A 27,684-nucleotide genomic window follows, 5' to 3' on the forward strand; every position below is an offset into this window, starting at 1 on the left:
TTTAATAACTATTATTGCTCTTATTTATCTTATTATTATATTAAATTACAATATATACAATTAAGGTAATTTATATTAAAAGCGTTTTTTGCGATATATAGACATATAATTATTATTAAAATTAATTAATTATTTGAAATTAAATATAATTTAGCTACTTAATTATTCGAGTTATTTTCTATACAGATGTATAATTAAAATACATTATTGCCTTTTCTTTCACAAATTATACACATTTTAAATAAAAATTGAGTATGTTAAAGAAAATATTTTTAATCATGACTTATTTTACAAAATACATTGACAAAATTATGGCAGTACTGGTGATAAAATTATTATAGATAATAATATAATATAATATATACAAGTAAATATATAATAAATATACATACATTTATAATAACATTTTAAACAAAATATAGAAAACATAGAATCCTACTTTATAATACACTAAAGGGGCGAAGTTATTACCAAATCTTTATTTATTAAAAAACCTAATCTAGCAACAAAATTTTCTATATCATCAATACTACACACAACTACAAATTAATAAAATAATCACAGGCTATATTTTAATAAAAATAATAAATATCAATTTATAATTCCATCTATATCAGCATCTTAATACACGAACTATAATAATTATTATATCTATAATAATTCTATAAAAAGCGTTAGTATACAACCAATTTATTTCAAATCTATATACAACTATTAATATATTAATATTATATATTATAACACTTAATTACGTATTTGTTTTCCCCTTTTCGAAACAAACTCTACGGGCTGATTGCACCAAACTTTATCTTTAATCTTAAGTTTAAACCACAGTTAATAGTTAAACTTTGTTAGTATTAATTGGATTTTCTTGTTCTCGACGGTGAAACTATTCAATTAGTTTGCGCGATTTTGAGTGACAGGAGTTTTGTAGGCGATTGAAGATTTTTGTACCAATTTTTAGTGTAATGGAAGACGATATCATGTTTTTTAGTGCTTCTTTGTCAGTTCATTGTGAAACCTTTTAATTCTTAGTTAATATAAATCATTTCTAGGAACTGTCAATATGTATTTATTTAAACTAAATATATAATGGTGAAAGATGCATTGCAAATGGAAATGATACATTATTTACCATTGTTTAGAGCGATCAGTGTACCAGTCAAAATGTTTAGTAAACAAAGTATGTAATGCATGATCGCGTTAATTACCATTTTGTATTGAATATCAACTAGCTAATGTCAATGTTTAACAGTTAATTTTACTATGTTACTAGTAACATAGTAATATTATTTACTCCTAAAATGTAATGTACTTAATGTTTTGAATTTTTTTCGTAATTTTACTTATCAACCCAAGATTATTTATACATATAAATAACTATAAGCGTAATATTAATTTTGAAATACATTTTGTTGTGTATATTCTAATACTGAAACATTAAACTCACGGCAACTTTGCACAGACGAGAAGTAAAACAATAGACTGGAATGAAATGGTTTGTATCCAAGTTACTGTCAGTATTAATTATTGTGAGCACTCGTATGTACAGGCTTTTATTAAAAGTCATTTTGTGCAAACTTTTGTAATTATAATGATTATTTTGACGATGTTAGAATTTAATACACGAACAGAGCTATGCTTTTTTTTTAATGAAGACTTATCAATAAGTTAAGGAAATAAGCTTAGAAATATTATTATTTGTGATGTTTTGTGTTATCGGACCATAATTTTTTTAATAAGGTTAGTTATTTGTATATTTTATGAAACAACAGTAGATTCTAATAAAGTTTGGTGTAATCAACCTTAAAAGCCACTAAGATTAAATTTAAGCCCACAATTTAATCATATACTATAAGCCGCCGGCTTAAGGCATAAGCCGAGCTAAATAGACGATTACATTGTGGTAAAATACATAAATAATACTTAGTATTAGACTAACATGACAGATTTAATTAATTTGTTAGTAGAAATCTTATTGGACAGTAAAGTTTAAACAGTGGTCTTAATTTGTAGGTTAACTTAAAAAAATATACACATTTTCTTTCAAATAAATTTATACAATACATTGTTATTTTACAGGACATTTATATTTTAAAATACGGTTAATATAATACAATATACTATTTTGCTACAAACACATATTTTGGGGTAAAACAAAATTAACAATTCTAATAAGGAGTATTTAAAGACATGATCATAGTTCATAGAAATCATTGTTTATATTTTTTGTCTCATTCCATCCCATTGCATTTACTTATGGGTAGAAAAAGACAAAATATATCCAAGTTTTTATGAATAAGGTCATTAGAAAAGGTAAATAATAGAAGATAGAATCTGTCATTATCTAAGTACCTACTATTATAATATCACAATCATCTAATTAGTGACTATATTTTAAAACGAGTGCTTAAACATTTATCACTAACAGGAATATAGAGGGAAACATTAAGCGATAGTTAACGCGCCGTTAAAATATAGTGTCATCCACCTCTTTGTTAAATTTGGAGACATTTTAAAAATATTATTTTTGGGCTTTGACTTACGAGGATTAATTTACATCTCCTTTGAAATAGATATTATTATAGAGATTTTTACAAATATTTTTTTCTTAACGAGTGTCTAAGTTTTTCAAAATTAATGATGGATTAAATTAAAATGTGACTCTACAGCTTTCTACGTTGAATTTTAAAATGATTGCGGTGTAATTTTGATTGACGAGTATAAATTTGTCTTTTGTGCAATTACGTCTTTGCGACTATAGACTAATGTAACATAAGCCTCTTTGAATTAATTCTCATATTTAATAACAATAAATTGTGTAGACATTTTTTAATGTTTTACCCCCTAAAACGTTCATATGTTTTGCTTTGTTTGATATTCAAAACAGCTTTATTTGTTTATTTTCCACGCCACTTACGAACCAAATTGCCCTTGAACGGGAATATAATCTCAAAATTGGCCATCACCCCCATTTTTACCACAGGTCACCTCAACACAGAGTCCGAAAATAGACCGTTTAAAAAACCACACCCCGTTAGGTCTCAGTCCAGTACATTAGCCAATCGTAGTCCCGCTGCATTCCGATTCACGCTCCGGTTACTACGACGCGTCGATGCGTTCCAAGTTCTATTGTACATCAGTGAAACGGAACGTAACGTGAGGGATTGATTTATGAACTGTGAAAATTGTTTTATGTGATGTTTTATGGGGTATTTTGAATATTAGATTTATGGTGAATTGGCTGTAAACAAGATATGGGAACGTCGTATGAATAAATTTTACGATATAAGCTTTTAACGGCTGAATGCATACATTTTAGGTATACGTATAGGTTTTTCTTTGAAAGTTAAGTTTACATGTAAGAATAATATATTATATTACTGAATTTTTACTGAATTCTGCTATAAAATGTATAATGGCCAAGTTTTGCAATCATTTCCTTATTACTAGGGAAGTAGATTATTTTGCAAACAATTTAGTAGTACGATTTTATCTACCCTGCTTTTATTAAATGTAACAATTTCTGCTTAGAGTCAGCTGTTTAGAAATAAAAGAAAACCTTTAACTTGATCTATCGGGGAAATATATATTTTGTAACAAAATACAATATTTACCTCAATTCCCATACATCATTTCCCAAGTTTTACCTCTTGAACCAACACAGGTGAGTGTAACATACAACCATAATCGGCTTACGCACACACATTTGACATATAGGCCAAATATTTACGCGCTATTAGGCGCCGTGTCGAAACACAGCCGCGCGTGAAACGGATTTTTTTGAACGATTCTGCTTTCAATGCGTGAATCGGACCGTTTCGATAGCAATTATTTTAAACGCAACGCTTAGAATTTTTGGAACGAAATGGATTTTTATTTTCAATATACAGAACGCATTTGTTTTTCCGGTTTTGATTTTCACACCATTTTGTTGGAAAGAACGATGCGCACTTTTCGTGCGTGAGGTTTATAAAAAAATCGCTTGAGGCTTTTAATCAAACAATAGTATAATGATAAATGATAATATAATGAAGTAACAATGGCTCATAAAATCAATCTAAAAAAAAGTAATATCTGTATCTGAAAATAGATATTCACTAAGTTAATAAACCATTAAGTTTATATTATTCCTTTGAAAATATAAATTGCAATTACTACATACATCCGAAGGTGTAGGCAGAGGTGTACGAAATACACCCGCGTTTCGCCATTAACAGTGTTAGTCCCATGGGGCGAGCGTATTGACGAATCTGGGAATGAGTGCTCAGTTGGATACACCACGAAATGTAGTAGGTATATATTGTATTCCCTTTACCTCGCTTTCAGAAACATTTACCTGCATAATGCAACAACATCAAAGTTGCATCCACGCATGTAATCACTCACAGTTCATGCATGCATGAATACGCATGCACTAATGTGCAACAGCTTGAACGCAAGCGGCTTACTCCCTCATGTTGGGAGTAAACGATCGTAGTATGTTGGTTAAGTTTGATGTTTATACAGACATAGATAGAGGGAATAGTGGTATACATATTTGATGAAGATTTGTGAATTGGTAAGCTCGCACTACGAATGTTTCAAGGGTGTGCTAAGAGTGAGATTTCTTATCTTTTTATCTTCTTATCATTTTATTGTAGTGGTAGTTGCTACAGAGGCGACGGTTGTATGAAATTGATAAAAACAATCATCTTTTATAAGTATCTCAATTATAATTTATAAATTTGAAAGTGAGTAGAGTTGGATATAATTGTTAAAAATAATATTTATCTTTAATACCAGATTTATCCCATACTGTAATTCAAATGTGTTGGCTTTTATGCCATACTCTTATATGCAAACGGTTAAACCAATTTGGATTAAACTTTGGAGAGTGACAGACAATATCCTACATGTCGAATCCCTTTATTAGCGGACGATGGACGCTGAAAATAAAGTATACTTTACAGCCGACATATGAGAATTTTAAGCCTCTAAACTTTCCACAACAACCGAATAAATTCCTTTCTACATTGATATACAATTCTAAAACGTCACGAGACATAGCATGTTTGTACAAAATCCACGTTTTTAACCAAATAATTATCGTTGCGTGATTTTAATATTAATTACATGTACATGTGTTCGTACTTTTTATAGCTTTAGATATGAACTCGTTGATTTATGTTTTACGACTGGGATTTCCCGAAAGGGTAGTTGGCGGTTTTATTTTTACATCGAAATGCTGTTTGAGTATTTTAAGTGGGTATTTTTTTTGTATTATAGCCCCTTACTTAAGCAGTAATAGTCGAGTGGTATTAGTTACTACCTCGCTGTGGACTAAGGTTCGATTGCAGGTGGAACATATAGATCGGGATTGAATTATATGATAGATGATTTTTGACACACCGATTTTCTGCTATGTTCTTTGGTCAAGTTTTTTATGACCTTATGATGAATAAAGTTTCATTCAAAGTATAATCTTTATTATTTGTATGAATAATCAACTCCTATTAGAGGCTTATGTCACCATAGCAATAGTCAAGATAGTAAAAATCAGTATGATTGAATTAAGTAATTGCTGCAAGTACTTAGTTCAAGTACTCTTTATTCTCAAAAACCGCATCTTTAACGTTCGAATCATCATCATCACTGGCCCGTGGCCATCTATTGCAGATGTTGCAGTTATTGTCTCATCTGCAACCTTCTAAACTATCTATGTGAAGTACTGATACAAAATACAAATATCACCGAACATATTTCACGCGAATAAAAGATTTACCTGACTGATTTATCTATACAGTTCCAATACTAAGAAGAATTGGGTTAAACTTGTTACGAAGTTAGTAGCGACGTAAGTAATCGCTACGAAGGGATTTTGAATAACTCCCGCGGGATATAGAAAATACGGATACAGTAAAATACGAAGAATAGAAATAGTATTTGTTGGAGGAAAATAAATATTTGTTCAAACCAAATAGTTTGTTGTTTTGTTATTATACGAATTTATATGTATGAAGGCAATGGGACGCTTTGATGCGATTTAAACAATGATCATCATTATGCAATTAAAGTTTTCAAGCCGTGAGTTGCTATTTCTTCTCACGAGCAACAGCTTTTCCGAAACAGATATATTTAAAATACTATGAAGGTTTCAAATACTTGTTAAAATGATATGAAATTAAACACATGAGTAGCGGTTAACTGACTTCATAAAATTAGGTTTTCAGTTTAACCCGTATGCATGTTTGTGCGAGATTATTTAAAATATTACATTATGTGTCATTGCATCGCGTCCATTGCTCACTTAGCATGATGGGTCAAGTAGGATGACGTATTAAACGCGTACTGTATCGCTTACTTAAATAAGGAAGGATTAACAACTCTATCACATTCTAATAAAGTACATTTTTGCAAGAGAGAAAAGTGGACATACACCTATATCTATGTACAATGAATTAACAAGTCTACATCTATTTCGATAATAAATAAACTCGTTAATAATGCTTATTGCCATCAGATGGTCAATTTGAGCAACTATTTAAGCTGGTTTTGTATTTACGCTTAAAATGTGCAAGCGCAAATCGTAAGCGAAATGCTGTACTGCGCAAGTCCAATAAGCGCTATTTGACACTTATGATAGAAATTCTTTTTCGCTTGCGCACTTAAAATCCGCTCGCTTTTTAAGCGTAATTACAGAATCAGCTTTTTTAACACTATTTTATCTACAATATTACATCGACAGGGGTCTTTAGGACCCTACAACAGAAAAGGATACATTTACAAGAAGCGTAGGGATAACATTTTAATTTCGATAAAATTTTTCTTTACTCAATCTATACAATTTTTTAACATTTATCTCAAAAATAAAAATTCACTGGTGCATATAAGCAATCATTTTAATCTCATAGTTTTTTTTTTCTCCAGGACTGGGTACAGTCAAGTTTCCAAAACGTCGCGTTAAGATAAACACATTTCGTTAAAACTCAGTTAAGTTTACAGTGAGTAAAAATCTTGCAGTTTAAACCTACCTCAACCAAATTGAATGGTACTACTTTACTTCATTTTCTTTTACCCAAATAAACCGCATTAAATTTCAAAACTGTCTATTCAATGTTAAAATCGAAAATACAATAATTATGACCACTTTAAACTGTAGCCAACCAAACAATAATTATCACGAATTCAAAAGCTACAGCCACGTAAACAATAGTTTTCGTTTCGTATTGACTATCTATTATAATTGAGGCAGCATTTATTTTTGGAAATAACTAGTCATTTAAAGCATAATTGTTGTTTTATGAAGTTAATAGTGCGTGAAGAACTACTAAATATCAAACCCTTTATTTTTTATATGAGTCTGCAGTATTACTGAACATACAGCCAATTGATTTATTCAACATTTCTAAACAGAATATTACTTTGCCCAACTCAGAATTTAAGCCCATCTTACCATTAAAATGAGTCGGGGACAACCGCTTTATCTATCATATATAAATTTTAAAAAGTGCAACCCAGTGGTTTAGTAATGAAGTATTAAGGCATTATCAGCAAAAGTCGAAGTAAACCCAAACCAGAAATTCCAGAAAACTCATATTGCTAGACCACGTAGACTATGGCCTAAATTACGATTACTTTTCATGTTATTCGATGCGCCAAAAAATACTAAACTGCACAAGCATTTTAAAGTAAGTGACGGACATTTAGTAAAACGACTGCTCAATCTATCACCTAGTTCGGACGCATTGCACTTCGAGCTATGTGACACAAAATGGCTAACAGTCTATACCGTTGCGTTACAACACTGATTGACGTTCTCTACAATACGTATAGTGAATGTGCAGTCACAGGTATAAAGCCTTCGCTGTGAAGCTGTAAGCTAACAAAATTTCAGGCTTTAGTTGCGACGTTGATTTGACAGAATGGCTCATAGCATTATTGAGAGTGACTTTGAATGACAGTGTGTCTTTATTGTCCATTAATATTTGTTTTACTTTCGATAAATGCACTGTGGCTAATGGCTTTTGACTATCTACATAGTATTTCATAAGTAAAATTATTCGCATTGTTTATGCATAAAATTAAATCCATACCAAAAATAAATTTAGAAGGTATTTGCAGTATACCAACTGTATCAAACTAAAAAAACTTTTTGTTAATACTTATACATATTTGTTAAGGGTTATTGTTCGAAACCCTTACCCAGCAATGCGACACTTTCGGTTAATAAAAATTGTGCATTGTTTTTATCTGATTTACAAAGTATGATTATAAACACCAGTGAATTTGTACTTCAATAATTAATTTTACTTCTCAATCAAATAGGGTACATCATCCGAATATACAAACGCAGAATATTAGTATTATTGCTATCATAATACTACAATTTTAGATAATACTAAGATACCTAATGCACCCGTAATATGAACTTGATTTCTTACAAACTTACTTACTTCAGACGGTAAAGAAATGTGCGATTTAAAATCGCAGTACTAATTTACGACTACAATTACTTTTATTAATATTTATTGATACAGAAATCAACGGAATTTTAAACGTACTCATAAAGATTGTGTGATTTTCCAATATTTTTTTAATCAACAAAAATGTTTCAAAAGAACAAATTAATTTTATAATAGTATTATTTCTAACTTTTAGTAATTTTAAGTATTGATTAGGACGGGCCATAAATATATTGTGCAGTTGATTTGCACAGTTGACTTGCGCAATTGAAATTACTATAAACTATTTTATGCTTACATCCACATCCCAATCAATATCTAAAATAACCAGTTCAAACACTTACCGTCTATTCCAATTTAACTTTACAACTGATATTTTTATAATTCTGCTATTATACAACTTTAGCATGTGGTAGTTCGTTTCCATTGACAAAATGTGAAGCAGTAACGACGTCACTTCTACAGCATAAACAGTCACCAGAATTATAAAAATACCACATTACACAATCAATTTCCCACAAAAATCTATACACAAGCTTAATCTTACTGGCGAGATAGAAACTTACCTACACATACAAAATTTCGATGCTAAAACACACTACAGTCCCTGCGATTGTTAGTCGCGCACCTTAATTACTACACAAACTGCGCCGTGCCCGTGTCTTTCCAGCAGCTGAAACAGCAAGGAAGGGCACACATCAGGGTGTTCTTGAACGCGTCTCGAAAGTCCCGGTTGAAGTATGCGTAGATGAGAGGGTTTAGAGCTGAATTGAAGTAGCCGATCCAGAATAGGACGCCCACTACTACGGCTGGTGTTTCGCAAGGCTCGCCGCACACGTTTGTTGTTACGTACCTGGGGAATAGAATGATGTTAGAACGGGAGTAATTATGATATTTTGTACTGGAGAACAGAGTCAATAAATAATTATATTTTTATTTGTGAAAATGTGTTATTTTGCGGTCATAAAAATGGTAATAAAAAGTCTCGGTATGTTAGTAAAGACGTAACACCAACATATTGGGATAATGCGCAGAAAAAGTTAGTTCAGATCATTCGGCATAACTGCGACCATTTAAAAAAAAAAGAGCGAATAGTTTATATTCCTTTAAAAAAAACAGAATAGAGCGATTTCAAGCTACAAAATCAAAACTTTCTTCAAATACCTCTAATTAGTATAAAATAAGACTATCACAAATTCAAGCCCATTATCAATAGTTCTCTCATAATACTTCCATAGAAACAAAACAGAATTGCTTCACCATCTGTTTCGCTCGTCTTAAACGTAGCCGTATTGGAGACGGTATAAAATCATCGAAGCAAGTGTTCCCCTCAATAAAGATAAGGAGTTTAGGAGAATCGTAAAATAGCTGGAAATATGACGGAATATCATCTAAATCACGGTATCTGTTATAATAAAGATTTTACTGAGAAGGGTATATGAAGCATCTAGTTTTCGATTGTATCTGTTTCTAAAAAGGCTCTAAAAAGTGTTGTTAAAGTATGCTATTGGTCAAGATAATGTGAATTTCAATAAAGTTATACATGGAATTGCAGAAGATACAAGAGGTTTTTGTCCGTTGTTTTATAAGGTTCGACATAAGATCAGAAACAGATGGGCCAGTTATTGTAGCTTTGCTTATCATAGAACCGCTCCTAGATAGACTGTAATATTATACAATAAACTGAACTCAACCTTGTAGTTCAACTGACTCAAACTGATTGCAATCTTATAGCGCGATATTATTGACCAACTAGGAGCACCCCAGTTTCTGAGGTTCATTTAGCAGTAGTTTATCATATAAATTTTAGTTTAAATAGTTTAACTACTACTAAATGTTCCTCAGAAACCGGGCATAAATGTGGCTATTTTGACCATAATAAATGTTTAATTAGATATGTAAGAACTTACCAAAGAAAAAATGGCAGCCAACAGAGTAAAAACGCTCCTACTATGATGCCCAGCGTCCTTGCTGCTTTGTGCTCCGCTCGCCACGACTTGCCGGCCGCACGGAGAGACGCCCCTGTTCAAATTACAATTTTAATATCTTCCGTACAATAATAAGTTGTTGACATGTAATATTTTAATGGTGCTATGTAGCGCAATTCTCCAGGAGGTACTGTCGAGTATCGAGAGTATGATATTTAAAATGTACTGCCAAAATATTTTTTACGGAGCCCGGTAGAGGTGCTAAACAGATTATCGTGCAATTTTTTTAGTATGATACCTTATTTGCACGCAAGGAGATTTTTTTTGTTGTGATTGTTGAAACAACTCTTGGCCTTTTATGCGTCTTTTTATCCATGTTTTACAAACTTTCTAATAACAATAATTCTAAAAGTAAGGTTTTTATATTTGATATTTATTTGTGTGTAATACGTTATGTAATAAACGAAGCCGTATACGCGAAATTTAGAAACACAAAAGCCAGTATCTATAACAGAAAATTTAAAAAAAAAAGTATAATCCAACTAGCAACATAATTTTCTTTCAATTCTTTTTACATTTTAAAACTCTTATTAGCAGAAAACATTACTGCGAAAAAGAAATAAAATAAAATAAAAATATTGACCTAAATACTCAGCGAGATCTGACGCTGCGACCAATCGTGGCATCGCTGCATCGTTACGAGATACTTTTTGCTCTCATCGAGAATTTGCTGCAATCTGCACACTGAACTTTTTCCAGTTGAACGTTAAATTTCGTCCAGATCTGTATTTTGTGTAGTTCATTCTGACCTAATTCCAAAGTAACTAATTCCAACTATCTCAACTTTGAGACGCTCATAGCCTCATAGTTGTGCTCACCGGTCGGTAAACGATCTGTGGGTTAAGCAACGGTTGGCGCGGTCATTCTGTAGATGGGTGACCGCATAATGGTATTTGAATTAAGCGTCTCCGTGCTTCGGAGAGCACGTAAAAAGTCGGTCCCGGTTGTTGTCAATTAAGATAACAGTCGTTAAGCCATGTGAAAGGCCTTTCGGACGGCTTGAACATCTTTGATACTAGGTTGACCATAAACCATACGATAGATAGTTAGATAGATTTTATGGATAAACTACTGTTACTTGAAAAAAAACTTAATCCAACTTTAAACATATTCTCCATGGCATAGAGGCACATTTATATGTGGCAGCATGTATGGCGCAACAATGGCTCGTGGTCTCTCTGCCACTAATTCCTTCCGACTTTCTTAGTAAAATCATTGTATAGGCTTTTCACGGAATATATCAACTGATTTATTTATTACGTACTAGCTGACCCGCGCAACTTCGCTTGCGTCACATAAGAGAGAATGCGTCAACATTTTCCCCGTTTTGTAACATTTTTTACCCGTACTCTGCTCCTTTTGGTCGTAGCGTGATGATATATAACCTATAGCCTTCCTCGATAAATGGGCTATCTAACACTAAAATAATTTTTCAAATCGGACCCGTAGTTCCTGAGATAAGCGCGTTCAAACAAACAAACTCTTCAGCTTTATAATATTAGTATAGATTAGGTTCGAAATTTTATTTATTTTCTATTCATTCAAACATAACAACCAACTATCAAATGATGATAACGACTATAAAAACAAAATATGAAAAACCATATACGTGGAAAATGTCTCCAAAACTACTTTTGTTCGTTCATTTTAAATGTAGCCACAAATTCGCTTACAATGCCGTTGTGAACGTTTCGTATAGAAAAATGCTAGCATTGTTTCACTTTTAAACGAGGTTGCCTCGTTGTGGTAACATTTTTTGAAGCTGTTTTATAAAATCGTTGTTAAACTTTTCCTTGTAGCAATATTTATTTTAACAGAAAGGTCACTAAACAAAATATCGCTGAACGGCAACTGTATTTTTCCGTTTTGAGTCGATTAAAAAGTAATGTGGTTCTTAATTCGACGTGATCTTTTTAAATTTAGTTAATTTATCTTTAAAAATGTAACAAAACTATTTTATATAAATAATATTAAATTCCCGGTTATCCGAAAATTAGTTTTAGGGATCGTTTATAACAAATCTTCGAAAAAAATTGTTGAGAAGGAAATACTGTCACTTTTCTTAAAGTGTTGTCATTATCGGACGGAGTTTACAGCTGATAACCGATGCTGGTTATATAGCAAATCAGTTTCATAATATTTTAAAATCTAGACTGGTTAAATAATCTTATCATATCTCTTTATAAAATCTCAGCGAAACTTTCTCCATGAAAACCAAAACACTTCAGATACATTCTACATATATTTCAATAAGTTTTTAAAAACAGTCAAACATTTATTACAACTTTCTATAGACATTTTCATTAGAATTTCGTTGAGAAACACCTGATACGCGAATATTTCTCAACTCTGAAGTAATGTAACATGTTTAATGAGTTCCTTCGTATAATGCCATCGTTTCATATTAAATTCTTACGAGACGTTACATGGGACGTACATTAAGAGTTAAGTGGTGTGGTTGTGGTCGGTAGTATTACGTGCGTTCTACAGATATTTCATTAATTTTATCATGGGGTAATGAGAGGTTATATCTTTTTACCACGCATTTTAATTCAGTGAAGTTAAACGTCACCATTTTAAGTAAATATCAGATAACAAAGAAGTCAGGTTACAATAATTATAGGTGCAACAGTATTTATTTAGCGTTACTGTCTAAAAGCGTATATTGGAACCAGTATTAAAGTCTTTAGCTAGAAAAACAATTTATATAACAATTAATTTTGGTATTATTTTTTTGTAAAATGGTTATCATATCAATTTTAAATTGCGTTTTTGGCTTGTTACCTCTTTTAAGGAACAATTTATATGATACTTTAACATTAAAATGCTGTAGCATTCCTTTAGTGCAGTTAACATTATAAAACTGTGTTGATGCGTATTTTGAATTATTAAAAAAAAAAATGTTTTCCATCACAAACACCACTTTCAAAATTCAACCTCCCGCCTGGATGTGAATTCAAATTGCTCATTTGTCAGTCATCAACATGGCGTCACAGCGCCGATTGGAAATAGGCCCCTCAAGAGAGTACATCGCGTAATTACGAACCACCCCGTTTACGTGAACGCCGAATTTGCGTGAATCTGATGACATGTGCAGGCTTTATGAGATTTGATGGCGGTACTGAATGGTTTTATGATGTAAACATATTATATAAGTACGTCTTAATATAGAACTTGTTTGACAAGCATCCTTTAGCTGTGATAAGAGAACATTAATTTTTCAGTCCTATCGAGTATTGAAAGCTTGACAATTATAATTTACTTCAAAAATAGTTCCTCCGGTGCCCGCTAGAGAGCCTGATTAAGTTTTCATACAAAATTTCTCGATAGGTAGTCGTTTTTCGAGTTCTTGATGCGACGCCTCAATAATTTAGCATAGTACTGGGGCTTTTAAAAACACGCCGATTTCATACATACATACATAATCAAAATAATCACAAGAATCTGACAATGTGTAGTGCAAGCAAGAAGCTCCAATACAATTTTATGACAAAATTCACACGTTTATAATGGCCCTAGAACAGTACTTATTATAGATTTTCTGATTAAAGTTTTCTACATAAAGTGTTAACCAACGAATCATTTAGAAATAATAACGTTACACAATGTTACTGTCGTAATTTGCGCAAATACTTATCTACGGATATTGCGCAAGTCAATGTAAACAAGTTATTGCGGTAGTATAATACACGTTTAATTAAAAGTCGCTTTCCATAATATTCCACTTTAATATTTTCTAGCAATAATGAAGAAGATAAAAATATGATAGATGAGTTCACTCCGAGCGGTGTCGCGGAAAACTAATGTCTTTCTAGATAAAAGAAACTGAATTATATTAAAGTTTATTTCATATCTTGAAGCGCGATTTCTTGAAAGAAAAGGTATTGTATGATTTTTGAAGCGAGACAAAACGTCTATTTAAAAATACATCAAACTCCGTATTTACCTATAAGTTTCTAAGTATAATAATATTTGTAAATTTAAATTTTTACTTTATTTTTGTGGAAAGTAACAAAAAATTGGAAAATCCCAACTGCGTAAAGAGTGAACTTTTAAAACTAAAAAACCAGGACTTAGTTTGAAAATTTGTAACGGTTCGAGTGGGTTGTGGCCGCTGGGACCAATTATTGGAAAGATTTGAAACAATCTTGAATGGATAACCAACCAACTAAATTTCATATTGATTTTTAGATAAATTTTAATAACTCGTTAGTTAATATCAACATTAAACGTTAGGCATTTTAAGGTAAAATGCGTGTTCGCGTTAATTCCCGTATTCTATTATACATTATATAAAAATAGTAATTAAGCTATGATCATTATTATAAGGCAAAAGAAATCTATGGTGACCGTAGGAAATGGTGTCCTTTGATAACTGCTTCTATGAATATAAGTCGTTATTTCTTGTATGTATGTAATTGTAATGTACATTATATGATTATTTATGTGTGTTGTCTATGTATATATGTAATTACGTACGATGATGTTGACTGAAGATGAAATACCAGCCTTAAATTAACCATAAAATGAAGCAGAATTAAGTAAGCAAGTAACTTTTTGTGCAAACAGATGGACGTCAAATAAAAAGTACTAAAGTGGAACTATATTAACTTGGCCTCAGTCCAATTTGTTGATGAGAAAATTAGGCGCAAAATACTTGACTGGCATATTTCCAGACCAAACTTATTACTGTGTTATGACAGACGTTACAAGCTGTTCTTATGACGTCACGTTTTCATAAATTATGTATTAGTGACAAGTGGTCTAGTGTTTAAGACTTGTAATGAAGTAGTTAAGGTAGAGAGCTAAGGTTTGATATTGGGATTGGGTAGTCTTTTTGCACTTAACCATCTTTTTTTGCAATCTGCTAACATACCAAAGATTTTTGCCATTTATCAATGGTAGAGAACTTCGTCGTCTACTTCAAATTACCAACCGTAATACCATACGGAAAAATCATTGGAAAGCACAACCTATCTTCAGTTACTTAAATGGTAAAAACAAAAGACTTACATAAAAAAAGCATAGCATTACATTATATTACGCACATTACCGACAAAACATAAAAAAAAACTAAACTGTATGCCAGTTGTTCAAAAGAAAAAATCTTCAAAAACAGTTTTCATAGGGTCTCGAATCATGTGTATGTACCTAATAGTGACACACGACCAACCATTAAGCCCAAAATACCATTAGCCACTAAACCAACATTCATTGTACAAGCTCAGCCGGGCCAACATAAGCTGAAGTTGGGCTCCAGATAAATCGATTGGAAGTACCACAATAGCTCCGTGATCTACAAACACGATTACGTAGATAGCTTACCACTGTTACTCAGTGGTGGGAGATTAGCGAGTGTGTGTAAAATAGTCTCTACTAATATTATAAAATTGTAGAGTTTGTTTGATTAAACGCGCTAAACTCAGGAACTACTGGTGCGGATTAAAAAATAATAGTCTTGGATAGCCTATTTATTGAGAAAGGCTATAGGCTATATAACATCACGCTACAACCAATAGGAGCAGAGTACCAGTAAAGAATGTTACAAAAACGGGGAAAATTATGACCCATTCTCTCTTGTGTGGAGGGAAAACTCAAAATACTATTAGCTAGTAAACCAACATTCATTGTGCAAGCCCAGTCGAGCTAACATAAGCTGAAGTTGGGCTTCAGATAAATCGATTGGAAGTACCACAATAGCTCCGTGATCTATAAGTACGATTACGTATAGCTTACGACTGTTACTGAGTGGTGGGAGATTTAGCGGGTTGTGTCAAATATTTACTAATGCATTTGTAAAATATTAATTGGTTTAGAAAAGTACTATTTGTTATGTAATATTTTTGTCTTAAAATCAATAAGATAAGGTTTTTAATTTTTAAAGGTGACTATGCTAAAGTTTTTCTCTGTCTCTACAGAGAAAAACTTTATGTTATACTAAAACACAATAACAATGTGACTATGTATATATATATATATATTACGTAAAAGAAAAACATTAAAAATAGCAATGTTTTTTGTTTTAAATCTATTTAGGTATTTATAAATTGTAAATATATTCCTGTCCAAAACTATTGTTTTGTTTAATACAGATATTTTGAAAAATACGCGAAGCATTTGCTTATAAAGTTCATGATAACGCGCTGGTTATACTCGAAGATGTAGGCAGAGGTGTATAAAATGCATTAATTATCGATTTATTTAAAAACTGATTACAAGATTTAAAAACGGAAATATTGGTCTTTGATATTCAAATTTTGAACCTCAAAATGTGTAGTAATATCCATCACAAAAATACTAATTAGTCCCAATTATCCATCCCATTGTTGAACAAAAAAACTCCATTACAAACTTATAATCGCACAATTTGCTATCATTAAAGCACAATTGATGGCATTACATTAAACCTGAATAAGAATGAATAGCGAAAGAAAATGAACGACAATTATGAAGTTCTATTAAAAAAAGATGGATCTAATGTACTTAGTGTCATGCGATGGTTTATAGCAGTATTTTCTTGGAATAATATCTCTTGCAGTTATTAGACGGCCAAGAAATATATTATGAAACTAATACTTTCGTTTAGTTTTTCATTAGATATGTCTAACATCACGATTTTTTAAATATTTTTATAAAATAGATTAGGACCCCAACCCGCACTTGGCTAGCGTGGTGGACTCAAATCCGAACCCCTCCCTCATTATGGGAGGAAAACCTTGCCCAGCAGTTGGACATTGATTAGTTAAATGTATTTATTTTATTTTATATAATAGAAATTAGTTAGTTAGGAGAAAACACTACTTACCGTGCCACAGAAGCCATTTAACAAACTATAACATTTAAAATAACTTTATAAAACAATTAACATTGAAATCTACAATGTAATATTCCGTCGAGGCGTCTTGAACGAAAGCGCCGTCGAGCAATTAAACACTAATCCGATTGCATTAAGTCAATCTTCGCTAGCTTTAACTCCTAAGGGATGAACAAACAACCCTACCGATTAATTTAGAGGTCCCTTTAAATCTCTACGAATGGAGGTCAAGATGGATCATTGGATTATAGCGTAAACTTTATACAATTTGAATAAGAAATTGTATTTCTGGATCCTTTTTTCGTATTGAGGTTACTGTCTATTTTCGGAAAATTCGATTTTTCAGTTCAGACTAGTTGTTTTTAGATATCACTAGCTGAACTGTAGTGTCATCTCAGTTGACAACCATGTAGCCACTATTCTGTGCATTGATTATTTCATAAAATTATGGTAAGAAAGATGATGGATGTATGGATGTGAATGAAGCAAAGGAAGTTTGTTAGGATCCTGCCGGCGTTTTCTGATCTCTGCCTACCCCTATGGGAAGAAGGCGTGATTTTATATCGTAATCGTATCGTATAAACGTATGGTAAGTAATAATATATTACGTGTACAAGTCGCGAGAGTTTAATATCGTTACCTATAAATAGGTCTTATTAACTTTAGATTTAATTGTAAATGATTAATTTTTTGTTTTAGTCATAGTTTAGTTTAGTATAATAGTAACAATATTTCTTGTACTACTTTCTCAAAAGTTTGCGGAGTTTAGTAACGTGCCCGGTAGATGGCAATAGACTCACTTCCTATTACTGAGACTAGCATTATTAATATTTACGTGGGTGTATTTCTTTCTCTTTTAAAAAGACATCTCCCGCACCAAGAATTGCTCTTGTGTCGCGAGGACTTTTACAAACATACAAACAACGAACACAAAGTACAACCAGACCTGGGGGGCTATCACGTATCTCAGTTGTCAAACTTTTGAAAGCCACTATGCTGTACATAGTTTTCTCCCTTAGATTATTGTGATGAACACGTTATGTCAAAGCAGCAATGTACTGAAAAGTGACCATCAATTTGACGTACACTAGCTGTCAACTGAGATACGTGATAGGCCCGCTGAAACAATAATTTGTGGATCGCACAAAGAATCGAACCAACGACCTCCCGACGCAGTGGTATCGGCATAGCGACCTAAACCACTGCGCCACGGAGGCAGTCAAAATTATATCATTAATCGATATCTATACCTTCATATGTAACAGAGAATACCACCAATTATCAACACGTAGGCTACACAATGCTTACCACTAACTACACTGTACAAAGTGCAACTAGCTTGGGTCAAAGGCTAATCAAGAGGCATTCAGTGTGAAAACCTCTTTGAATACCAATCTGTGTGTATTCAGCTTTAGCATCGAATTGTTATGTATGTTGATGATTATTGATTGGTAATTAATTTCAATGATATTGTTAATTTCCTTCACGGAAATTTTGCTAACGACATATTATTATGTTCACATACATTCGATACTCTTTCTCCAAGACAATAAGAAAAAAAAATGTTTTTTACACATACTTTGTCAAAAACTAAGACAGTTTAGTTACTATCCGAGATTTTTTCAATACCTTGTTATTATTAATATCAGACGACGCTGGTTTGATTCTCATTAATTTAAGTAACCAATATTAATTTGTGTGTTATGTACAGGTAAATTTTTCACTTATATTATGTAATTTTCAGCGCCAGTTACATCATCTATACAAAAAAGGCAGAAATATAAACCTTTAAGGTATAGGTCCCAAAGTATTACTAGTTTAACCAAGTACTAATTATCACCCCTACAAACAATATTCATATAAATTCTTTTAACTAACAAACAGGGGTACGTATAAAACAACTCGAACACTCCCAACTTGGAGTAACAAGGGTATCCGGCATCGAGCAACTGTCACACTGATCACCATCTACATGACAAACTGTAAAATGTAACTACCTTGTAGTTAGGAATACACCTGCGAAACTATTGCGCGGAATTTGGAGTTAAAATGATCTAGCCTCTTTCTCTTTTGCGATCGAGAAAATTTTTGACGTTTGACATTTTGACAAGGAAAGTTTTTTTGAAAATTGAGTCCTAGACTTCTGTGACTATCGACAATTTCGTAACTTCTTGAACGACGATTTTAAGTGTTCAAACTACTAGTAGTCGAATTTGGAAAACTATTGTTTTATTAGTAACTACGCCCTAGGCTGCTAGCTACAACTAATAGCATTTGGCGAGATTTAGATAAGTCTAATAAGTTAGCTCAATTTATGAGGGAGTATTGAAGTTATTTGACATCACATTTTGAGCTAACACTAAAATGTTGAAATCATTGCAAGTTTAACTGCCGCAAACATCAAATAGTTTATACATCCACTAGCTGACCCACGTAACTTTGCTTGTGTCACATAAGAGAGAATGGGTCATGATTTTTCCCGTTTTCGTAACATTTTTTAACTGGTACTCTACTCCTATTGGTCGTAGTGTGATGTTATATAACCTTCAACAGTAAAATATTTTTTAATTCGCACCAGTAGTTCCTGAGACTAACGCTTTCAACGAACAAAGTCTACAATTTTATAATATTAATATAGATTTAATGCAATGTCAGCATAAATGTTTGAAAGTCTAAGTATTTCAAAGAACACTGTTTTATTCATTCATCTAATAAGGTTTTGTACTACTTTCTTGCAAAGTCATACAAATAACAAATTTTTATTTCTCCGTACTTGTTTCTTTCAAAGTGCGTCTTTAACATAAAGTAGGACTTTATCTTTCGCGTTACAAAATTATTCATAACTTTTTATTTTCTTGAGAACAAAATGCGAGCTTTGTTTCCGCTATTATTGTGTGTATGATATAATTTATGTATGGGTTTTTTGATATTGTTATTTCATAGGGTTATTTTGTACATGCCAATTTATGTTGTTTAACTTTAAGGGTTTATTTTCTGGATTTTTTTTTGATCTACTCCTCTCCCACTGTTGGGCAAGGGTTTTCTACCGAATTTGAGGGGGTTAGACCATTAGTCAACAACGCTGGTCAAATTTGGTTTATGGATTTTGCAAGAAATGTAAGTAACTGTTTAATTTATTATAATATATTTATTTTTTAAAATGATATTTGAATAGATTTGTGTGATATTTGAAGCAAGCCACGTTTAAGCTGTAAGGATATCAGCAAGTGGCGTTTTTTGGTCATATTCTATTACTGAAAAAAATGCGTATGCATGTATTTTATGACAAGCAAATATTTGCGGAATAAAAAAATTACAACGGGTATTTTGATGCATAGGCATTATTTACAAATATTCATATTTATAATCACACATATTAGTTTTAGGTTAGTCTCTTAACACTACAAAGCAAACTATCTTCACTCTTGGTCCTAACACAAACATTTTCTCTCAAAACTATCAAATCCGTTTTCAACTCCGTTTCTCCTCCAGTGTATACCTAGCCTTATAGCTATAGTTCCGATTTATTATCAGTATTAGTTCAGACCAGACTGAGTCTGTCTGAGTGCCGGATATTAATCGCTAAAGTAAGTCCTAGTGCCCGGGCCGGGTGGAACGGATGTCTTATTAACCGGGTTATTGTTTGGTTAAAGACTGAAGGTCATCTGTATGCTATTCTTAAAGAACGATAACTATTTTTTTTTAGGGTTCGAATTTTATAACACTACGAAGTCATTGAAAAAGAATCTTACTTTACTTTTATCTACTTTTGCCACCTTGCTATTCCACCTAATCGGACCTTTCTCTTTGAGTACGTATTATCACCAAAATCAAAGAATATTTTTTCCGACTTAGAACAACGAGTAAAATAAATTGCTATATACATAGTTCTAGCCGCTTAAAACCTTAATTATAAAATTTCATTGTTGTTATACAGTTGGCAACAACCAGTAACGAATTTTGTCATAAGAACTCTTTACAGTATACAGACGCTCAAATCAAAGTCTAAATAATAAATATCATTAGCAGGAAAAAATATTGACTGGACCTGGGATATGAATTTGAGACTAAAAACTACTGAGGTAAAAATACTACCAACTGTTTGACAGAGTCGTATAAAAAATAAACATACATAAAGTATCAAGCTCACAACCTTTACAGGTTATCCTATAAACTGTATAAAGCAATAGATTCTCTTATCGAATACTCGGTTTGTACAAGCGCTCGTTGTACTAAATTAATGGCTTTCTTTTCAACGTCTAGTGCTTGCGATTTGTTACTGTACCTTTGAGCTATACTGATCTTATTTTCTTTTAGACTTTTAGTGGAATTTGTTTTGTTGGATAATTTGATTGTTTAGTTTGGTTAAGGTTTTGTGACTAATTGCTTTAATTAAAAAAAATTTCGTTATTTTCTCGTTTTAATGAGCGTTAGTGCTGTTTTTTGTGGTTCTTGAATAATAGTCCACGCGAATTTTGTAAAAACGGGTAAATTACTAACAATCTGAATTGCTTTTTATGTTACACAGTTCAATTTCAAGTGAAATTAAAATTATTACACAGTAACTACTGATTCCAAGACCCTGATGGTTCTGATCGAAATTGTTAGAAATATAACACACAAACAAATAAGTTCAATTAAGTAATTTAATAATATATATCATAGAACAATAGCAAGATTTTATACTGTCTGTACTATTGAGTACAGAAAATTATACATTTAAAATGTACTGCAAAACAGTTTGCGCTACAGATTTCAAAAGAACTAACAATACTTCTAAAACTTTAAACTACAAATCACATTTAAAATAAAACAGTGAAACACTTTAAAGCCACATTAAAACACAAATGCACAATGAAAATACACTTTACTTAAAAGCACTTGATTCGTTTGTTTATTAACCTAACACCTGCTTTGAATGTTTTCTCAGGGTGCGAAACAAAGACAAATTAACTCCAAGAATGTATTTAATTGTCAAAGCAAGTAGTTAATTGTGTGAAGGAATGTAAATGAAGACGTGATAGAGACGTAATTTATGATCTTAAAACTTGATTTAACATGTAGATAATGTTTTTTCTATGCCGTTATTAGCCTTTTGCCTTAGATTTTTAAAGATTTCCCGGTGAAAGAGATGTACCCTTAAAAATTGTCTGCCCTAAAAAATCTAAAAACGATGATAATCTTTACTTAAAATCACTTGATTCGTTTGTTTATTAACCTAACACCGTCCTGCTTTGAATGTTTTCTGAGGGTGCGAAACAAAGACAAATTAACTCCAAGAATGTATGTAATTGTCAAAGCAAGTAGTTGATTGTGTGGAGGAATGTAAATGAAGACGTGATAGAGACATGATTTATGATCTTAAAACTTGATTTAACATATAGATAATGTTTTTTTTAAGCCTTTACTAGCTTTAGCCTGACATTTTTAAAAATTTACCCTTTAAAAGAGATGTACCCATAAAAATTTGAAGGGTAGTTTTGGCGATTGAGTAACAAAATCGAAACTTTCGTATTTAAAATATTGGTAAAATAAGATTAGGTATATTATTGCTGTTTGACGTAGCAGTTGTAAAGGCAGTTGTTAGTTATGGTCTTAGTTATATTTTAAAGTTACTTATAGTTTAAATCCCAGTTGAGATCGCGTAATAGATTCCAGATTATACAAGAAAAATATCTAATACTTTAGTCTTATATTGCCTTTTTTGGTTCCCACTCAGATATATAAATTAAGAAAGCTCAAGTAATATTTTAAGACAATAGTCAAATGTGCGATATTATTAAAAAAAATACGTTAAAGATTTCATGACTAGAATGAGGTTAGTTTAGCTTTATATACGCTAAAGAAACAATATTTTACAAAAGCTCGTATTTCATTTCCTTTAAAAACTGAACCGAGAGATTTTATTTGAGAATATAAACAAAATAAATCCGGTACCCAGCTTCGGAAAGTGTCATAAGGATCAGATAATGTTTGAAGTGTGCTTAAAGACTTTGAAGACGATCCGTGGCTTAGTCACGAGAGAAAAGTATATTATGTTTCATTTTTAAAGCGAAAATTCTAGAATTTTCTGCTGAAAATCTGAAGCAGATAGGTATTTAGATAAAACTAGTACTAACGGTATTTTTCACTATATGGCTTAAAGATTCGTAATCATCTTCATGGAAATTGCTGTCATAAAATAAGTATATTATCTGTATTAAAATATTTTAACATAAATAGATAATAAAAAACAAAATTACCTTGTGCATTTAATTCCGTCGCAGCCTTCGCCAAGTCCCTCGTAGCAACAGCAGAGGAACAGCTCGGTCTCCAGCCTGGAGGCGGCTGTCCACTCGAAGACCTCTTATTGGAGCCTCCAGAACAGTACCCAGAGCTAGCTGTATCACAGCTCACGTTCACCGACTTTCTGGGACTGGCCTCTTTACTCGGACAAATATCACCAATGGAAACCACTACTTCCCCACCAAACTCAGTTTCTTCAGGTCCGACCTCAGTAAATGTACTGTAATTCGGACTAATGTCTGAGGGTCTTCGATCAGGGTGTAAGTAATGCGAATGGTGCGCTGTATGTGACGTGTGCTTCATATGCACAGAATTCAGAAGAATATTTGATGAAGTCCTCGTCAAGGCTTCCCTCTGTCTTATTGCTTCTCTAAATATCCGACAGTACATAGATATCATCACGACGCTTGGAATCCAGAAAGACACGCTCGAAGAAACGATGGCATAAACCATATTGACTTTGAAGATGCAAACATCTGGATGTTTCAATCTGTAGTTTCGGTGCTGTTCCGTTGTGTACCAGCCCATGAAGATTGGCACGAAGCTGATGAAGGCTGGCCAGAGCCAGACGTTGGCAAGCATGAAGCAGACAGTTCTATGAGTCATTGTGACGGGGTATTCGAGGGGTCTGACGATAGCGTAGTATCTGTCAACGGATATGCAGCATAGATGGAGAATGGACGCACTGGAGAAGTATACATCGAGGGAATTGAAGATATCACAGACGATAGGGCCAAATAACCAAGCGTCGGTTATTTCAGCACTTGCGTTGAACGTCATAGCGCATAATGCAACGAGCATGTCAGCTACAGCCAGACTTACGACGTAGTAATTTGTCAAGACTCGAAGTTTCCGGTGTCTGTGTACTGAGATGATGACGAGGGCGTTTCCGAAGAGAGCTCCGAGGAGGATTGTGGTGAAGATGAGGCCTTTGAATATGATAGTGACGGTGTGCTGCCAGTCGTGTTCGGGCGCGGCAGGGGGCGCCAGCGTCGAGTGAAGCTCGTGGAGGAACGCTGACTCCGTACCGCGCCCGCGCGTTTCTACCTCGTTCCGGAAGACGCCATCTGGAACAATGAAAATAATATTATTTAATTGTCAATTCACCATATTTGTAGCAAATTTACGGTAACCGTAAGAATAAAGTCTGCTAAGCTTTTTCAAGTAGCTTAATCAAATAATTTCTGCGCATTGTGTGAGAATAAATAAATATTGTGTAGATTAAAAAAACTAAATTACACATTTGGCTAGTTTCCGACTCACGGAAAAGTGTTCAATATCTTATATGATAGGTAAAATATATCAAAAATCTAAAGAACAAATTAGTAAGCTAACCAATATTTATCTATCAGTGGTGAAACTGGCTAATAATCTAATGCAATCTTTGCTACTTTCACGTGAACAGAAACCTTCCAATGCTACTTCAAATAATGCTGCAATTGGCTGCAATTCATAGAGAGGGAACCTGTACCAAACAACTTCCCCCAATATCCACGTTTGATGAAAATTCTCAGTTCAAATATCATTCAACTATCAATAGAGTGACCGCGTCAAAGCGTATTTATCTTTGCGTTCATTTCCCTGCTGCAGAATGCAAATAGCCACGTGCAGGCATTTTTTGTCCTTTTCTATCCTGAGTTTATTTGCCAAGACGAAATGAAATGGAACATTTATGTGTGGGCGTTAATTGAAGCCACTCTTGAGGCTGATTTGATGGTTTCTAGCCATTTGCACTTATGGCTGGTAAACGATCTGTTACCACTAATATAGGGAATAAATATCAGAAATGAGTGAAAAGGAAATAATATTCTATTATTTATAGTGTAAAGGTAAAGCATAGCATAGAAAGCACAGCATAAAATATAGGTAGATGAAAGTTAGGAGTTTGAGATTTTTTTTTATCATGGCTGTTGTTAAGATAACCTACTGCAAAAACCGAAACCTGAGCTAAATTTTCCATCTTTATCGTGGCTATTGATAAATCAGTGTCTTATTCGTGTACAAAAACACTGGTTTTTGTTAATAGCTTTTAAACACCTTTGAATACGAAAAAAAAGGGACAAGGAAACTATATAAGAAATACAGACGAATTAACAACCTCCCCTTTTTTGAAGTCGAGTAACAAAGAATGAAAATATAATTTTAGTCTTTATTAACCTAGTTAATTTACTTCGCAGATAGTAAATGAAGCTGTCCAAAATTGTACAAAGTTTTGATTGATTGCTATAGAATTGTACAAAAGTGCTTGTCATGCGATGAATATTAATAAGGAAGTCGTTAGCTTATTGAATGTTAGTATGTTTGTGTTAATAATAGCTCGGGAACTGAAGTACAAGGTTATATTTCTTTATAATTATTGTTAGAAGAGATTTAGTAGAGACAAGGTTGCCGATGTTTTATCGTGTTTTCGTTGTTAGTACAGATTTTTTGTTGTTAAAAATGTTTTGTTCTTCTTAACAAATTGTTACACGTTGTTTATTAAAAAAATATAAAGAAGTCAGTAAGTTAGTATATAGATATCTTAAGATTTTCTTTTAGCTACAGCTCAAAGTTTTATGTCCTAACAAGACACTTTTTATATTTATTTTCTTGTACATCGATACCAATGATAGCAAGTGGTCGGGTTCAAACCTGAGAAATTATTATCATCTGTTTTAATGTTAAAGTAATGAACAGTGCTTGATGCAACCTTCAAATTTCTTGAACACAGTGTTTGAAAGAATGCCAAGTCCGAAACCCACATCCAGCGTGGTGGACTTAAGTTTTGACCCCTCCTGACATCATTCCATGAGACATTCGCCCAGCAGTGGGAGAGTAATGGCTTAAATTTCTTCTATTATTATTTTAAAATTTCTTTATTCATCTCTAAAAGAAATTCCATCAGCAAATAAAATCAAAATGAAATGTAAATCAAGTGATTTTCACTTAGAAACTTTGTTATAAGTTAATTATGCATTCTAAGCTTACGCGAATGGCCAGTGAATGCGCAGTTGGACTGGAACTGACTGTAGCGAACAACTTTATGAAGACCATCTGCACTTAGTTTACTTTCGTTTGCGAAATATTTGCATTTGAAACTGAATGTTAATGCTGTTTGTTTTGCATTTCGTGCAGCTATGTAGGTGACTAGTTGACCCACGCGGGTTTGCTCGCGTACGTACCCTATTTAAGTACTTTAAAGGGGTAATTTTAAGAAAAATATTACCTTTGCCTGTTTCGGGTATTTAAGTACTTTAAAGCAAAATTTTATTACGATCTGTAGCTCGATTCTTTACAGTCAATACTCGAGCTTTGAGATACCAGTTTCGAGAGTTTGACACTTAAAATGTGCCGTAAAAATAGTTACTACGGCGCTCGCTAGAGGCTCTGATCAGATTTACATTCAAATTCGCTAGCAATCACGCTACTGCTGAGCGGTTTTATCGTGAAGGAGTAACCATCTGACAGACAGACTTTTGCAATTAAATATAATTCCAATAAAGATTTACTGTTTTAATAAAACTAACAAATAGCTAATGTGCACTGCCATTAAAAATGTTACAAAATATCCCAAAACGCAAGTCGAACCTCATGATCAACAGCCTATCTCACTGAAACTTGAACCATCAATACACTAAAGCCTCCAAAAAGTTTGATATATCTACTAAAGACGTAGGCAGTTGCCAAAAACACTTCCATCTTATCTTGGCTTTAAACTTGGCCTCCGTATCATATTACTTCAACAAGTTTGTACCATATCAAATTCATTTTACTGAGTTTACCAAGTAAACCTAAATATATAATAACTTATATTGTTTTCTCTTCCTATCTATACATAATAAATGAGAGGTAGTGTTTAAATAAGAAAGCCGTGATAGCCAAGAGGTATAAATTAGTACCTCCCACTCAAGTGGTCGACTGTTCGAATCTGAGGCAAGCTATGTATATTAGAAATAATTGACACTTGCTCTTACGGTGAAAGAAAATATTGTGATTAAAGCTGCATGCTTTAAAATGGTTAAATACATTAACACACTCGAGGTCTTACTCCTCCCTCGTTTGGTAGGAGACCCTTGTCCAGCAGTGAGACCGTTACGGGCTAAAGAAAAAAAAACGTACTGTGTATTTCTTAGAAGGTTTTTCTTTTGAAAGCTTTAAAGCTAGATTGAAGACT

The 27,684-nt window shown here is 32.7% G+C and overlaps 1 protein-coding gene across 1 annotated transcript; it reads right to left on the minus strand.

Annotated features, from left to right (window-relative positions):
* Window positions 1–6,732: 6,732 nt before the first annotated feature.
* On the minus strand, window positions 6,733–24,593 carry LOC142983494 (octopamine receptor beta-2R-like). Its single transcript, XM_076130415.1, has 3 exons — window positions 23,489–24,593; window positions 10,355–10,466; window positions 6,733–9,297 (listed from the first exon to the last, which is right to left on the minus strand). The coding sequence occupies exons 1-3, from the start codon at window positions 24,330–24,332 to the stop codon at window positions 9,081–9,083; spliced, it is 1,173 nt and encodes a 390-aa protein (XP_075986530.1). The 5' UTR covers window positions 24,333–24,593; the 3' UTR covers window positions 6,733–9,080.
* Window positions 24,594–27,684: the final 3,091 nt, after the last annotated feature.

This window comes from Anticarsia gemmatalis, chromosome 24 (genome assembly GCF_050436995.1).
Source record: "Anticarsia gemmatalis isolate Benzon Research Colony breed Stoneville strain chromosome 24, ilAntGemm2 primary, whole genome shotgun sequence".
Classification (NCBI taxonomy): Eukaryota; Metazoa; Arthropoda; class Insecta; order Lepidoptera; family Erebidae; genus Anticarsia; species Anticarsia gemmatalis.

Excerpts from the sequence above, each read along its gene's own strand:
- LOC142983494 (XM_076130415.1), bottom strand. The coding sequence starts at position 24,332 with ATGCTCGTTGCATTATGCGCTATGACGTTCAACGCAAGTGCTGAAATA. Across the intron at positions 10,467-23,488 it reads GACGGAATTAAATGCACAAG|GGGCGTCTCTCCGTGCGGCC; the intron begins GTAATTTTGTTT and ends TAATTTGAACAG. Across the intron at positions 9,298-10,354 it reads TGGCTGCCATTTTTTCTTTG|GTACGTAACAACAAACGTGT; the intron begins GTAAGTTCTTAC and ends TCTATTCCCCAG.